Consider the following 15863-nt stretch of genomic DNA (forward strand, 5'->3'; position numbering starts at 1 on the left):
CTCAAAATATGGAAATAAACAGTAGATGTGAGTTTTCAGGACAGTAAACACAATCCTCAGTCTCTGCATGCATATTAAAACATAAATGCAGATTTAGACTGAAGCTCACTGTCTCTGACCTCTCCAGTTCCATTTCAATGTATTACTTTGAAAAGTGTGTTACTGTGAAAAAAGTGGTTGTTACTGATTATGTAATGAAAGAAAAAGACACCTATGAAATCCACATAATTCTTAGCTCTTTCATGGATTTGTTTCTTGTGAGGTTCTCTTTTTTAAAGAGAGAAGTTATTATCAGACATTGAGTCTCATAGTTCATGAAGAGGCTATGTGACCTTTACACCTATTACCTTCCAAAAATATAAGATTGCCATTTCATGCTAACATGCTTGTTATTATTCTGTTATTTTCAGGCAACTTTAGCACCATCATTCTCATTTACCTCTAAGCAGAGTCATTACAGAATTTGGTGAAGAAAATTCCAGCAGACTGAGAGAGGTGTTCATCAGGGACCACTGAGCTAAGCTCTTCACAAACAGACAGAATGCAATCCTGGACCACACAGACTGACTTCTAAGATCTGCTCTGGGTAGTTTAGCAAACATTCTCATGTTCTGAGTCTACAATGCATAGAAAAGAGGAGGCCAAACTTTTCAGGGCTTTGTCTTTCATTTGCAACCTCTCAACCACATCAACTTGAGTGACTCATCTCAAAATAAAGGGAACAGGTGAAAAAATAGTAATTGTATCTGCAGAATTTTTCAAGAATCATAATTTCCCCAATTTAAGATTTCCTGTCTATCCTGTGTAGTGTAAGTATTGCAAAGGCAAAGACACTTGCCTACAGATACAAAACAGATTGGAAAAACCCTGCCTTTGTGATTGAAGAATGTCTTCACCTCTTAAATACTGGAAGTTGTTATTGATTTCCCCAGCAGATGGAGTAGCATGTACAGTTTTGATGATTCCTGCCGACTTATTTATGGGACTTATTTATTTGTAATGCATACTAAGTTTTTACCTAATATTATGGAATTCTACTTGGTTTAGTCTATCAAAAAAATCAAGCTCTGAAGTCTGAATAATAGCTGGTAAAACTAAGAATCTTCTTTCTGTCCATAACTCTCTGAGACCTTTGAAAATCTGACATAACTTTTACTGAGGTTCTGCTTTATCTTCAGGTCTTTGCATCACCTGCTGTGCAGCAGAGCAGCAGAAACATAACAAGTTTCAGAGGATGCAGACATTCATCTAAGCGTCAAAAAGGCTCCACAAGAATCATATGGTCAGAGGATAATTCAGCTTGGAAGAGATCTTGAAAGGTCATCTAGTGCAACCCTGTTACTTCCACCTCAAAGGTAGGTCATTCATGAGATCAGACCAGGCTTCCCGGGGCTTTATCCATCAGATCTTGAAAACATCCAATGGAAAAAGGAGCCTGCACAACTTCTAGGGGCAACCTTGGCTCAACCATCCTCACGGTGAAAAGCTATCTCTTCATAGCCAATAGATCTTGTTTCAATATAAGCCCATTGTTTCTTGTCCTCCTGCCATGAACTGCCATGAAAAGACTATCTTCAACTTCTTCATGGCCTCTGTGTAGGTCTAGGAAGGATGTTATTAAGCCCCAATTTATCACTGTCTTTCCTATCACTGAGAGTGATCACATAGGGTGAGAGGTGGACACAGCCAATCTCTGCTGTAAATTGACACATTGTGCCATTCTCCTCCTGTATTTCCTCATGCTTACAGCTCATGCACAGGCTAACTCAGATGGACTTTATACTTTTATGCCAAGCACAGCATTACATAGAGGAACATCTCTAAATGAAGGACCCCAGAAATCCTGAATTCCAGCCTGATCTGTGTCACTGAATTGCTACACAAAAAAGATTACATTCTTTCATTTCTATACTGCTTCCAGGCAAGGATAGCAAACATCTTACAGAAAATATATATATTCAAGGTTCAGCCCATCTTAGCAATTCTGGCCTGAGACAAACACTTTATTTCTTCTATTATTTCTTCAGTATTATTTCTTCATTAATGTGACAAAAGAACACACCCCTTAATGCACAGAGATCAGTTTTAGAAGCAGATGTGATAAGGTGGGACTGACCCAATGCTTTCATATCAATTCGTTTTTTCCTGGAAAGGGCAGGATGACTCTAGATCCCCTCAGCAGAAGTACAAGCAGTGCTTTCTGGCAAGGGCCGAAGGTGGGCACATACACAAAGAAATTGGGAGTGGCACTGATGCAGTGCAGACATGAGAGCAGGAGCAAAGCACTGGCACTCGCTTTGATGGAAACAGCTTTATCTCACACACAATGACAAATAACATGACCTATGATTACTGCCTTTCTCAGCAAGCAGAAAGAAACTGCCTGTGCAAGACCAACCAAGGCCAAGGCCAAGTCAGTTCTTCAGTGAACTACATGCAAACTTGAGCTACATGGAATCACAGAGTTGCAGGAGGGACCTTAAAGAACATCTAGTTACAACCACCTCACCATTGACACATGAATTACGTCCTCCTTCAAAGTAGAAACTGCTACTTTTTCAGGTCATTATCAGGAGGTGAGCACAAGTATTATGAGTGCTTAAACAGAAAAGAACTTGAGGGGTTAGTCTGGCCAAAGCTTGAAGGCAGAAAACTGGGAGAACAATGAAAAGATGGCAGTACAGCTTATTATTAATAGCTAGTAAGTAGCAGTGGTTCTTAGTGCTAAAGGGTTTTTATCCAGCAGCATCAAGTGAGGGTGAGAAGGGAAATGTAGGATGGGAAGTACTGCATGAAAGCTCTTCTGTCACAGAAGGTACTGGAAATATTTAGCATGGGTGTGCTAATTAGGCATTGCAGTTACACTTTCAAATCTGAGACCTGATGGTGTTAAATGCACAGTGAAAAAATGAGACTTTGTATGCGAAAGTACCACTTTGACTCCATACATTTGCTGATTTACAACAGCACAATGGATTTACGCTGGAGTGCCAGAACCCATGGTGCCATCATTCTCCCACTTTAATCTGCCTTTGCAGGTTTTTCACAGTTGGGTACTTCACAAAGACGTTTAGAGTAAGATAGGATGCTGTGTTTGGAATGTATGCCAGTTTTTATGACAAAGTTCCCTGTAATCTGATCCATGAATTATCAGTAGCAGTATTGTTGCCAACTTCAGCATTATCTGAAAGCCACCGTTTTACAGTACATGTCTGGACCATCAGTACAATTGTCTCACAGAACTTTTCTATGAAGCACAGTTATTAGGTGGCTTTTTAAGATATGTCTTTTCCTTACCTGATGGTCGTGCATTGTAGGGCTAAGGCACAGACTGACTTCCACCAACACCATCTTCCTAAAGTACAGGCATATTTACATTGCCTGTGAATCAGCTACAGATTTTACTAAATCTGGCACCGCTACACCTACAACTTCACTGCCAAGAGGTGTCTTTTTATACAGGGAGGTAGCTAACTGCTGTACATATCCCAGTGTACCTTCTCAGACAAGATATAGGAAGTTCATATATCTTACATTAAGGAGTTTGATCAAACTGTAAAATGCTTTAACGCTGTGCTGCCTGCAAGAGCAGGGAAAGTGAACTTTGAGACATTGGTATTATTTTTTCCCATTAAGCTTTGACATCTATATGGCAAAGAAAAGCCAGTTGTAAACATTCAAATATCTGTACCCAAACTCCCTAGAAAACACCCACACTTCAGCCACTACATGGGACCTGGCTGGTCAGCACTGGCAATTACCTGGGGTTATATGAAGACAATTCCTCCTCAACACTTTTAGCCTCTTGTCTGCTTGAGAATGAGCCATCCTCCTTAAGACTCTGGACAGACAAATGTTCCAGGAGAAAGAACCAGGTATCTCATCCTGGTTTGGACACACAGGTATCTCATCATTTGGACACACGGGAACCACACAGGTATGCAGTGGCTTTAACTCCTTTTAGCAAAATATCTTAACAATCCTTTTTTATTGGCAAAGAAGTGCCTAGAATAATTGTTACAGTTATATTCCTGGAGCCCCTTTTCCTTTCAGAGAATAGTCAGTTCAAGGGGAGAAAGAATACAGGGTAAGTATATACTTGGACTTTTTCTTCCTTCTTCTGGATTTACTGGGAATGCTAAGAGAAAAGTCAGAAAAGCACACTTTTCAACTGAAATCATACCAGAAATTAACTTTTATGTGTTGCTCTGGCCACCTAGTGCATGTTGTAGGCATCTTCTAGTACAGTCTGTGTGAGATCTACACATAACAGAAATGGTGTAGGCTATTGAGAAGTTAGAACTTTATATAAATCAGTTTATGAGCCAGCAGATAGATCTGAATGCACAGGTGGTGAGTGAGAAATGAATAAGCAGAAGGCCTGGGAACAGTGCCTAGTGAATTTTGGGAAGGCACTCTCAAGCACGTCTGAGTTTTCACTTGCATCCTCCATGCATGAGGCTAGAGTTTGTCCTTATGTGAAATCCAGTATCTCAGTGCCAGGATTACACTCAAGCCCAGACATATCAGTTTTTTTGAGGATGGCCATAAACAGGGACAGAAGCTTGAAGTAATCCTGCAGTGATGCAAACTCACTGTCACGCTGCTGGCAGGAAGGCAATTAGTCTCATTATCTGCATCTTCGGCAAGTTTATGAGGACGCCAAATTTCACAAAGTGGTAGCTGGTGGAGAAGAGCCCTGCAATCTCAGGGACCTTGGCAGTGTGGAAAAATGAGACAAAAAAAAAGCTTCTGAAGTTCAGGACAGACAAATGTTAAGTCCTGTATCTTGGATGGAGCAACTCCATGCAGTGAGACATGGCCTGACTCTCCAGAGATCAGCTCTGCACAAAATGTCCCAGTGGCCACACTGGACATGAACCAGCAGCACACCCTTGCAGCAACAAAGCCTAACCATGGAACAAGATGCACAACAGGCATGTCAAGCGAAGCACTCGTAAAGATACTCTCTTATTGCACACTCGTTTGGAAAACTGAGATTTGTGCCCCCAGAGCAAAAGGAACACTAACAAATTGGAGAATCTATGAGACAGGTATTTAGATGGTTGGAGGCTGGTGCACATGACACATAGGGACAACCAGGTTTATTTAGCTCAAGAGGCTGAGGGTAAAACACAAGCTGCTGTCCCCAGCTAAGGTTAGAAAGTAGATGGAGCTAGAGCCCTCCCAGCAATGCACAGCAAAAGGACAAGAGGCAATCACTGCAAGGTCCAACAAAGGAATTCTGATTGGATATAAAAACAATATCTTCACCAGAGAGTGGTTAAGCACAGAGACAGGTACCCAGAGAAACCCTTTCCCTGGAGATTCTCAAAATGCAATTGCAGAAGGCCCTCAGCAACCTGATCAAGCCTTGATGATTTACTCTGCTCTGAGCAGTAAGCTGGATCAAAGACATCCAAAAGTTTTTATCAAAGTACATTTTGCTATGACCTATACCTGTATTTCCAATACTATTTGGTAATAGTATTGGAATAGTCACTATAGTACGGTAATAGCCACTGTCATGGCCATCTAGTGTTAAAAGCTGGTTTCAGTGTGAATTTCAATTTCACGGAAAATGCTGGCATTTGCAATTATTTTTCATCATAGTTTCAATCAAACAAAAAAATATTACAAATTTAAAAATAATTGCTAAAGAAAGTTAAGAGTGTTAATTTTAAAAATATATTTAATATTACATTTAATTAATTTTATCCCTCAATTACTTTTTGAAGTGAAAGGAGGAATATGGAAACAAAAATGGAACAAAATTAGAAAACGAGGTCTACAAACCCCACAACTGCATCAAGTTCAGATTCACACTGAATTACATTAGTTTGGTCCTTTACAAATTTCTGTGCAGTTGTATCATGCAGTTATGTTTTCTCCCTCACAGATGTCTCCCTGAGGTGAGGAACACATATGTTCTCCTTCACTGATTACAACAAATGCCACACTCCAACTGCATGGCGCTTTTATGAAAGTCGAGAGTAACATTACTTACCAGCCAATCTTGGGAATTTAAGGCAACATTGCTTTAGGTTCTGTTCATATCTCCTTCCCAGAAAAACAACCAAGATGGTAGCTAATAAACTGGAAGGTCTCACAGAATAGTGTTTGATAATTAAGCAAGGTTGGGAACGCAGCCCCTCTGAATCCGGAGCATAGTAACCACCAATTTATTTCTGATTTTGGAAGCATTTCACTCACACAATGTCTAACCTCTGCAGAATGTGTAAGCGTTATTTTCTATATCTCTCTAGTATCTGAGAAGAAAACCAAGTCAGTATACTTACTCAGCATGAACAAAAACAAAACACACTAAACTAGCTGGAATTTCACTTTTTTCACCTTTTAAGACAAGCAGCTCTTTCAAGAGCTGCATGGGAAGTTTTGCTTAGTTCTATTTTATGAAATAATAGTGTAACTTCAAAGAATTTCTGAATTTTAGTTTGGTCAAAAAGTCACAGATACTATTCTGAAAGGCAGCCCTGTGAAAAATAGCTCAAAACAAGAAACAAGGATAATTATTTGCAACCTGCTGCCACATGTTGGATAGCAGTATCAAATCTGTGGTGAGACACATCTGAACCTGAATTTTTGACTTAAGTAAAATGGGTCTGTCCTATTCATTATTGTTACTGCCTGGCATATCTCTGCATCAGAGCATTATCCTACTACATTGCACAGTTCAGTATCTTCAGAGGTCTCCAGAGAAAAAGAGATAAATAGAGCACACAAGGAAGAAGAGAAGATAACAATACATGCCAGGGATGAGATATACTCAGTAACTTCACACCTGCTTTTGCTTAGCCTGCCTTTCCTTTCAGCAACTTCTGAAATCATAGCAGAAATCACAAATGTTTTACAAGTTTCCCCTCAATAAAAAAAAAACCTAAAAGCAGAGTCCCTCCTCAGAGATCTTAAGCTGAGAATCATTACTATTCTTAGTATATTATTACCAATGTCAAGTTTAGAAAAGTCTTCCATGAAACACACTTATATAAACAGCTAATACAAAGGTGTCAATGCAGCTTTATTACCAAAGCAGGAAGTATATAACCAGTTAGACTTTGAAGTCATCTCTTTCTCCAGAAAAAAAACAAAACCAAAAACCATCAGAAAGAGTATATATGTGCATGTGTGCATGTGTTGAGCAGTAGAGCTGGCTTCTAAGCAGATGGCAAAAGTAAAAGGCAAATCTGAAACACCAGAACTAATGAAGCCCATATACCTACAGATCAATAGCTCGTGGGTGATCGACTTCAGTGTGCAAATATGTGCGAAAGCAAAGGTTAAAGTTTTCCTATCATAAAGGCATTAAAGAAGCCTCTCTCCCCCTTTTATTCCTGGGTAACAAGTTAAAAGTGAAAGGCTTTTGCACAGCAGGAGCTTTGACCACCTCCCTCTTCTATCAGTTACCTATTCCATCCAACCCTCAAGAACACTATCTTTCAGCTTCTAAGTCACTGTTAAATTAGACTGAATGTGCTCAGATACTCAGATTTATTGCTGGGGTGGGGGGGAGAAGAAAACCTCAAGAAAGATGAACTCATGTGCAAAAGAACCACCGCCTTATAAAACCCCTTCTTTGGCTGAGGGATAGTGGAGTCTCAGGTTGCAAATACTTTAAGTCAAGGATAAAAGTTCTAGTACTTTATCGTCTCTTCTATGGAAATGCAAGTTCTTCCAGATATCTTGAATCTTTATTGTAAAGGAGGCAAAATAAAGATCTTAAAGGACTTAAGAGCCTTCTGCAGCACCTAAGTAAAGATATTTACAACAGTCAGTTGAGTCAAGCTTGTACTTCAATCACATACCAGTAGGCATAAAAATCCCAAGTCTTACTAATTCCTAGTCACCTGATACAGAGCTTTTCAAATTACTGTCCTTTCTTCTTTTCTACCTATTACTGAAAGAAAGTAGATGGAGACTAGTTTTCTAATCACAGATTAGCTACTGTTTATCACTATGGCTGTAACTTATTCACCCAGGCCAAACAGAATTTCACATTCATTTTTAGCCAAAATTCTGATAAGTCTTTGCAACCTGCATTTCTTTATCTGTACCTCTCTGGAGCTGAAGTTTGATAAACACCAGTTGCAAGACTCCATTTACAACTCGTGTACATGAAACACTAAGAATATGAGCATGAATATCCAACACATCACACTAGTAATTTAAATAATCACAACTTGGAAGCATACAATAGAGAAATCTTGGTTTTAATTAAGTACAAGGAAAATAAAACTACAGATGTTTCAGCTACCTGAATCCAACTTAAGTATCACCAGAGGTAATCTGACACAAAATATAAAGCCAAGCAAGGGTGCAAAGTAATTTGTGCAAAATGACAGACATTAGGCTCTTTTGACAGTGCCTGCAAAAATCCATTATACAGGCCATTCTAGAAAAAAAAAATTATTTAAAATATTTAAGCAAGGAGAGTACTCTCAAAATAGTCAGCATTTTTATACTCAGTTGAACTAAATGTATTAAAATATATTTAAATGTATTAAAAATTTATCAAAATGCTGTACAGCAATAAGCCTTCCCCCCATCACTTTTCCAAGATCATCATCAATTCTGGTGTTCAGAAACAGAAGGACATCAAAAAAGTGAAAATATGGAAGGCTTTAAATGGAATTATTTGATTTGATAAAACAGCTTTTAGGGACTGGAAGTGTTTAAAAGAAAATTGCTTCCTGCTGCATTAGAAAACAGTCAAACAGTGTATTAGAAAACATAGTAAAAAGGAGGCTACTTACTTTGATATTACTGTTATTCCTCATTCTTTATGCTTACACTATTTTAGAATATTCCATTCATTTTCCTTCGAGCACCACAAATTAGCTCAGCACAGTCTGTTCACATGGTCAGCAGAAGAACTGACCTGCATTTGGTCTTCTCTTTACATTTTCTTGCTTTAAAATGAAATTGCTGACTGTACAGAATTTATTTTCTTGCTAAGCTAAGCATTTAAGTGAAGGATCCTTATCTCCATCTTTTGAAGTGGTGAACTACCCCCCCACCACTTACTTTATTTTCCCATGTGTTTTAACATCCCTTCCATATGCATAGAGGTAAATGATTTATGGATCCTTTTCTCTTTGATACATGATTTATTTGTATCAGTTTCCACCAATTTAGTGTTCTGCCACAACACTGCCTTTGAGTCTCCAAAATTCCCTCCTCTTCAACTTCCAAACCTCTGGAAACACCTTCTTACTATTACATTTTCTAAGATAACTTTCAGTTTCTGCTCCAAGTTTTCTATCTTTCCCTCTACATTTACATTAGTTACTATGGCATTAGCACAAATTACCTCTGTAGCCCTGAGACCACATTCCTCATTCTTGTTTTTGTTCTGAACAGTTTGGTCTTTTCAGAAGTAACACTAATTTAAGAACTGCTTTAAGGAAGGTGGTAAGAGAGGCTGCTTCTACAACATACAGTTAGAACTTCTGTCAAGGCTGCATAACTAAGAACATTGTTTTCTCATAACAAGCTGATATTCATCCAGGACTCAATATGAAAAGCAAGCTAAAATAATTCTATCCAACTTCAAGATCATATTAGCAGTGAGAAATGGTAATGCACAAATATGTAGATACCTTTAAAAAGAGAAGAAAGAGCTGTGTGACTGTTCAAAAGGAAAATACTGAACAACCAGAAGTAAACTGGAGTGATTATCTGAAGCAACACTTAGCTGTATCTCAGCTATTTGCATATCCTGTTATTTGAAATGCAGTCATTGCTTTTCCAATCCTCCCATTCAATTTAATTCTCCTTGAAAGAGTCTGGACCTGCAGTCACTCAATCACAAAATATCCTAAGTTGGAAGGGACCCACAAGGACCACTGAAGTCCAACTCCTGGCCCTGCCCAGGACAGCCCCAAGAACCACACCATGTGACTGAGGGTGAAAAATGTCTTTGACAGCCATGCAATTATTCTTTTTAAAATCAGTCAGGTACCAGTTCATGTTGTTCCTCAAGTGCAGCTTGAAAAAAACAAACATACCTATATAATTTTATGTATAACAAGCACTGTAAAGTAAGTAAAGTTTAACTTGCATTTAGAAAATAAATTAAATAAATTCAGCTATTCTGCTGGAGTTAAAGGAAGAACATGCCCATCTCAGCACTGGTACCTCAGTTTTATTTCAACAAGGACATTGGTTATTTTCTCATGTTTGTGAACCTGAGTTTGTCACAAAAGAAGATCTTCTAGCATAAAATTATATACCAATGTATAGTTTGGAAGAATCTGGTTTGAACTCTCAAACAGCATTTACTCAGAAATATGATTATTTAAGAAAACCGCTAGTAAAATGTGCTAGCTGTGGTATACTGGAAGAGGAAAAAATACAGTTAAGACTGTTTCTATTTCCATATACAACTTTTATTGCAACACCTGTATTCTAAGTGTACAGATACAAATATAAAATGACCCATGACAGGCTTTAAAGCTGCCCAAGTAGCGAACTGAGAAATTAATTCGGTATTATAGCCAAAGTTGACAAGACTTCAACAGGTGATAGGAAGCTTCCCCAGTCTCTCTCCAAGAACAACCAGGATCCACCATAGTTTTGGTCCAAGATGTATGCTTTAAGTTGGCAGCTGAGTCTAGGAACGAGTGTATTTACCCCAGATGTGCAGCATAAACACAGAAGCAATAAAAAGAAGACTCATGACCAAAACTGGAACAGGTCCACTAAAAATAAAGAGAAAATGCATTAACATAAAAAAGAAGTCTTTCTTGCCCATTATCAGCCAAGTGAGCTCATCAGTTCATATGAAATTGTACAAGAAAACTCTTCTTCCCTTCCCACAGAAATACCTTAAGGGACATAGAAATGAGATAGTCATCTCTATCAAAAACTGCTGCTGCTGCCACTATTTTAAAAGACAGTTCTATAAAACCCTAAATGTAACATCAAAAAAGCACAACAAACCCTCCCTTGTTAAGAAAGCCATTAATGGTTCATTATTATTCGTCACTGTTTCCACAGTCTCTGGAAAAGTATCCCCTGTGTTTACAACTCAGCCAACTGAGCAAAGATGCAGTCCGATATAAAAAAAACAACAGAGTCCTCTAGCGGCTACTAAAATTTTGGCAAAAAATTCTCATTAGCTGTTTTATTTTAGAGGTTTTCTTTCATTTGAAAACAATGGCAGCAGTAGGTGATAGACGGGACTTCTGCTTTCTTGAAAAACATACACAAAGTGGCAAAGCTACATCATTAAATCTTTACCTAAAATGAATATTTTTTTTTCATTTTTACTTTCATATATTGTTCAGAAGTTGCATAGTAATGTTTTTAAAAAACAAGTTAATCTTAGGGTGCATGTTGATAGCTTCAATTAGCTGTTTCATGCTGTTGAGATGCAACAGTTACATGAATACACACACTCAACACTCCTTCATACCACTCACTTCACACAATCTCATTTTTGATTTTCAACATGCTATTGGGAAATCTGTTATCCAGCCTGTGTTACCCCCCTGGGTACTGTTTGTAAGCATGCAAATGCTACCTGAATACAAAGTAAAAAAAAAAAGGAGACTGAAAAGGGATTCAGAGAGTTTACTGACATATTTTTCTATGAGATCATGAGCCACATACTTGAAAAGATCACAACTGTAATCTTACACTGAGTTTTAAAACCCAGTTATTATCTATCATACTTAGACATATTTGGGTATGGAGAATCCTGAACACAGACATAAAGCACTTAGCAAATAAACCAATAACAAAATAAACAAAGTCCACATACATAGTGACTACACAAGCAACCCCTTCAAGGGATTTCATTAATCAACAGAATATAATTCTCAAACCCTAGCATTTTATACATATAAATAAATATATTTTATAATTTTTATTTATTTATATATATGTATACATGTAAGTTTATAGCCTGCATAATATAAACTATAATTTATAGTCCTTACACTGTATCTGAATTACTATTTAATTCATTTGAGCCTTCAGCAGTAGGAACAGGTAAGCTGCTCTGCCAAAGGCACACAGGAACAAAGAGCCCCACTAATCAGAAATAAACAGTGGGGACTGATTGTGTGTTCAGTGTTTTTTTAACATGAAGAGGACATTGAACTCCTAGAGAAAAATCAACTCTCCAATACTGACAAATATATCTCATTTCCTCCAGTCCCTGTTGAAAAAGAAAAGAAAACCTGTTGAAACCCTGAAATTCTCCTGCACACACCTGCATCTTCTCAGGCCACCACAAATAAATAAATGGATTCAGACACCTCTAAAAATTTGGTACTGTGCATTCTCAGAATGTCTTTCATAAGGTTGCATATTGTACCACAAGCTCAATTCGACTTTCTATCCAAAGGAAAGCTGCCTATAGCTCTTTAAGCAGGAAAGCCCAAGACAAGATAAAGGAACCACAGGCACCAAGTGACCCAAAAAGACAAAAAAGTTTGGGTTTAGTTTTCTTTTCAAAGCATGTAATCTCCAAGCTTTAAAGAGAAAAATATCATATCCCCTCGCAGCCAAATCCCCCACAACTCCCTTTCACTAATAGCTGTTTTCAAAGGCATACACATCTTGAAGCATCTTGCACTGCAAATAAAGGATCTTTCCTGATGGGAACCAAATTCAACATATTTATTATTTTGGATATTGAATACAGATACAAAATACCCAAAACATCAGTCTAATTCTGCACAATATAAAATATATAAACTTTTTTTATCTAGAGTAAAATTCCCCTCATTGTAGCTAGTAAGAATGAACCTGTTCTCAGGTGTTTTTATGTATTTTTATAGTAATTTTAAGAGCTTGCATTTTAAACAATATCAAAAAACACCAAAAAGCCCACCCACCACCACTACCAGGCTAAGCTTTCCCATTGCTTTATGCACTATTGATCACAACCATTTCTAAAAACAACTTCAGTTGAAGCACTTCACTGAGGCAATCACAAACCCTTGATAACCCATTCTCACTTTAAAGCCTACTAAACAGGACAGAGATAATAATAATTTGTTGCTATGGAAAAAAAAGCAAAATTGAAGAAAAATACCTAGAAAGCTGTAAGCAAGAAAGTTGCTACCAAGCCATGGCTCAGAAAAAGTTACATTTAGTGTGAGGTGCTTTGTAAAACCAACTCACTTTTATAGGTTTGATTCTTTCATTAAAACCTGACCATACGGTTACCCAAAGTAGCTTCCAAATAAACCACTCCCGGTGTTCCAAAACCTTAAAATCAGGAACCACTGTGTTTCAACATAAATAGATGGGAAAATCTATTTACTGATCTGCTTACACTGAAGATTTGAAAAACTGAGTGCTATTCAGCACCAAAAGTGAAATCAAAGGATTCACAAGGAAACTTAGCAAAATTGTTAAAGCTTGTATCACAGGTCTATTAAAAAAATCATAATGCCCTTCTGTTTTTTTTTTTTTTTGTTTTGTTTTTGTTTTGTTTTTTTTTTTCTTGTTTGGTGTAATTCATTTTTTTTAATTGAACTTTAGTAGATCAAACAACAGATAAAACAGTTTCCCTGATTATCTGCATAGATTTGCTCTAGAACACTATTGCTGCTCATTATCTTTTCTTTGCCTTGTCTCCTTTCTGGACTCAGAATGCAGTAAGCAAAGCAGAACAGTACTGCTTTGGTGGTTTGCTGGATACATTTTGTTTTCTAAAGTTTCAAGTACATATGAAAATGAAAACATGTAAAACAACTTCAAAGGAAGGATTACTCACAGAACTATCACTAAGTAGCCTATCACCAGTCCTTCCCCAAATGTTCTATTTGTGCAGCTACCAGCAGCCCTCTTGAAGAACTCCAAAATAAAATATATACGGATTTGAAAAAAAAAAAAAAAAAAAAAAAAAAAAAAACCCAAAAAAAAAACAAGCAACAGGGTCAGCCCTGAGCATCTCAAGACTTTTCAATCCAGTAAGAACAAGAGCTCATGAACTGTAATTCTACAATAAGCACAAATTTCCAGCAGGGTATAACTTACCACACACTCATGACCTCAAATACACCTTCCATCTTTGCTACACAAGTATTAGGCTGCAAAGTTTGTTTGGAAAGTCATCTGAATGACTCAGACTGGTCAAAAGAGTAAAAACTTGGTTTTTATAGTTTAAGGGACACTACTAGGTATTTGATCATAATCTTGGAATATTCACCTTGTGAAAATGGAGATACACAAGGTATTGGCAGGCTATTTGCTAGGCAAGTTCAGCTAAAGTAATTTATCTGCAGCTTTTTAATAAAAAACACCAGATGCAAGTATATGGTATATCAGTTATACTGTATTTTCAAGGGGTGCACAGGATCATAACGTAGCTATTATAAGACAAAACCCAAAATTTTTACTTGAAAGAGAATGAAAACATGTACACAAATGCTTTAATTCATTGAGACAAGTGGCCTTTCTCAACTTCAAAGTGATTGTTCACAGCCTTCAAAGACCACTTAGGGTAAGCTTTGGCAATTACAAAATACAACTTGTACCTACCTTTTTAAAACCACTGTATCTTTAAAAACACCTTCTCCAGGGTTACAGATCAAATATGTCATCCCAACAATCAACTCAGCAAGTTTTCCCATGCACACCAGAACACTAACAGATTATTATTAATTCAAAGACTGCGTAGGCAGGGGAACTCTACAGCCCTCAAGCCTGCCATCACCCATTCACCCAACTCACACTTTGAGCCCTGGCGAGTCCTCAGTGTAGAACCGCCACATCCCACCAGTCCCTGTGGACGTGGCACGGCCTGCACTCCTTGTCCCACAGCTGGCATTTTTCCTTTAAGGGATGACAGAACAAAACAAAGACCAAACAACACGTTAGCACTCCACCAGCTTCTAGGACCAAGCAGCCCACGAGACTCTGCAGAAATAATATACTTCACAGAATCAATTAGGTTGAGAAAGACCTCTAAGATCATCAAATCCAACCTATGACCCAACACCAGCATGTCAACTAGACCATGGCACTGAGTGCTATATCCAATATTTCCTTAAATACCTACAGGTACAGTGATTCCACCACTTCTCTGGGCAGCCCATTCCAATGTCTAATTGCCCCATCCGCCTGATGTCCAAGCTGGCGCAGCTCAAGAGTTGTGCTCTCCTACCCTGTCTCTAGCTGCCTGGGAGAAGACACAACCCCTCACCTGGCTACACCCTCCTTTCAGGTGGTTGCAGAGAATGATAAGATCACCCCTGAGCCTCCTTTTCTCCACGCTAAATAGCCCCAGCTCCCTCAGCCCCTCCTCACAGCACTGGTGCTGCAGACCCTTCCCCAGCAGTGTTGCCCTTCTCTGGACGAGCATCAGCCTGTGCTGCCACGTCAGCAGAGGGCACCAGCCGGGCAGCCCGGCAAGCAGAGCGCACGACGGGGGCAAGAGCTGTCCCAGCTGGGCAGCGGCGGCGGGCACCCACCTCTGCCGGACGGTGGATCCCGCGGCGCGGGGAGCCACAGCCTTGCTGGGGGAGCGGCCGGAGGAGCCGACGCTGGTGGCGCTGGGGTTGGGCCCGGGCTGCGGAGAGAGGAGAGAAGCGGGAGCGGGTGAGAGGCGGCGAGCACTGCCGGCGGGGAAGGGGCGCCTCAGCCGCCCCCCGCCTCGGGCAGCCTCTCACCATAGCGGCGGCGCTGGCTCGGGCTCGGCGCGGTCTCACACACGCTCCGCTACAGCCGCTCCGGCCACGTCCCTGCCCGCATCAGGCTCCGCCCCGCGCCGCGCATCCCGGAGCCTCGCGGCTTCCCCGGATAACGCCTGAGCAGCAGCAGCAGCCCCTTATCCCTGCACCCCTCGCTCGGCGGCCGCGTTCCGAGACCGCTGCCCTCTGTGACGC

The 15863-nt window shown here is 39.3% G+C and overlaps 1 protein-coding gene across 1 annotated transcript; it reads right to left on the reverse strand.

Annotated features, from left to right (window-relative positions):
- Positions 1 to 10384: 10384 nt before the first annotated feature.
- SEC61B (SEC61 translocon subunit beta) lies at positions 10385 to 15836 on the reverse strand. The gene is made up of 4 exons (XM_053979664.1): positions 15648 to 15836; positions 15450 to 15547; positions 14710 to 14811; positions 10385 to 10718 (listed from the first exon to the last, which is right to left on the reverse strand). Exons 1-4 carry the CDS (start codon positions 15648 to 15650, stop codon positions 10631 to 10633), a joined length of 291 nt encoding a protein of 96 aa, XP_053835639.1. The 5' UTR covers positions 15651 to 15836; the 3' UTR covers positions 10385 to 10630.
- Between the last annotated feature and the right edge of the window lie 27 nt (positions 15837 to 15863).

The sequence above is a fragment of the Vidua macroura genome, chromosome 1 (genome assembly GCF_024509145.1).
Source record: "Vidua macroura isolate BioBank_ID:100142 chromosome 1, ASM2450914v1, whole genome shotgun sequence".
In the NCBI taxonomy this organism is placed as follows: Eukaryota; Metazoa; Chordata; class Aves; order Passeriformes; family Viduidae; genus Vidua; species Vidua macroura.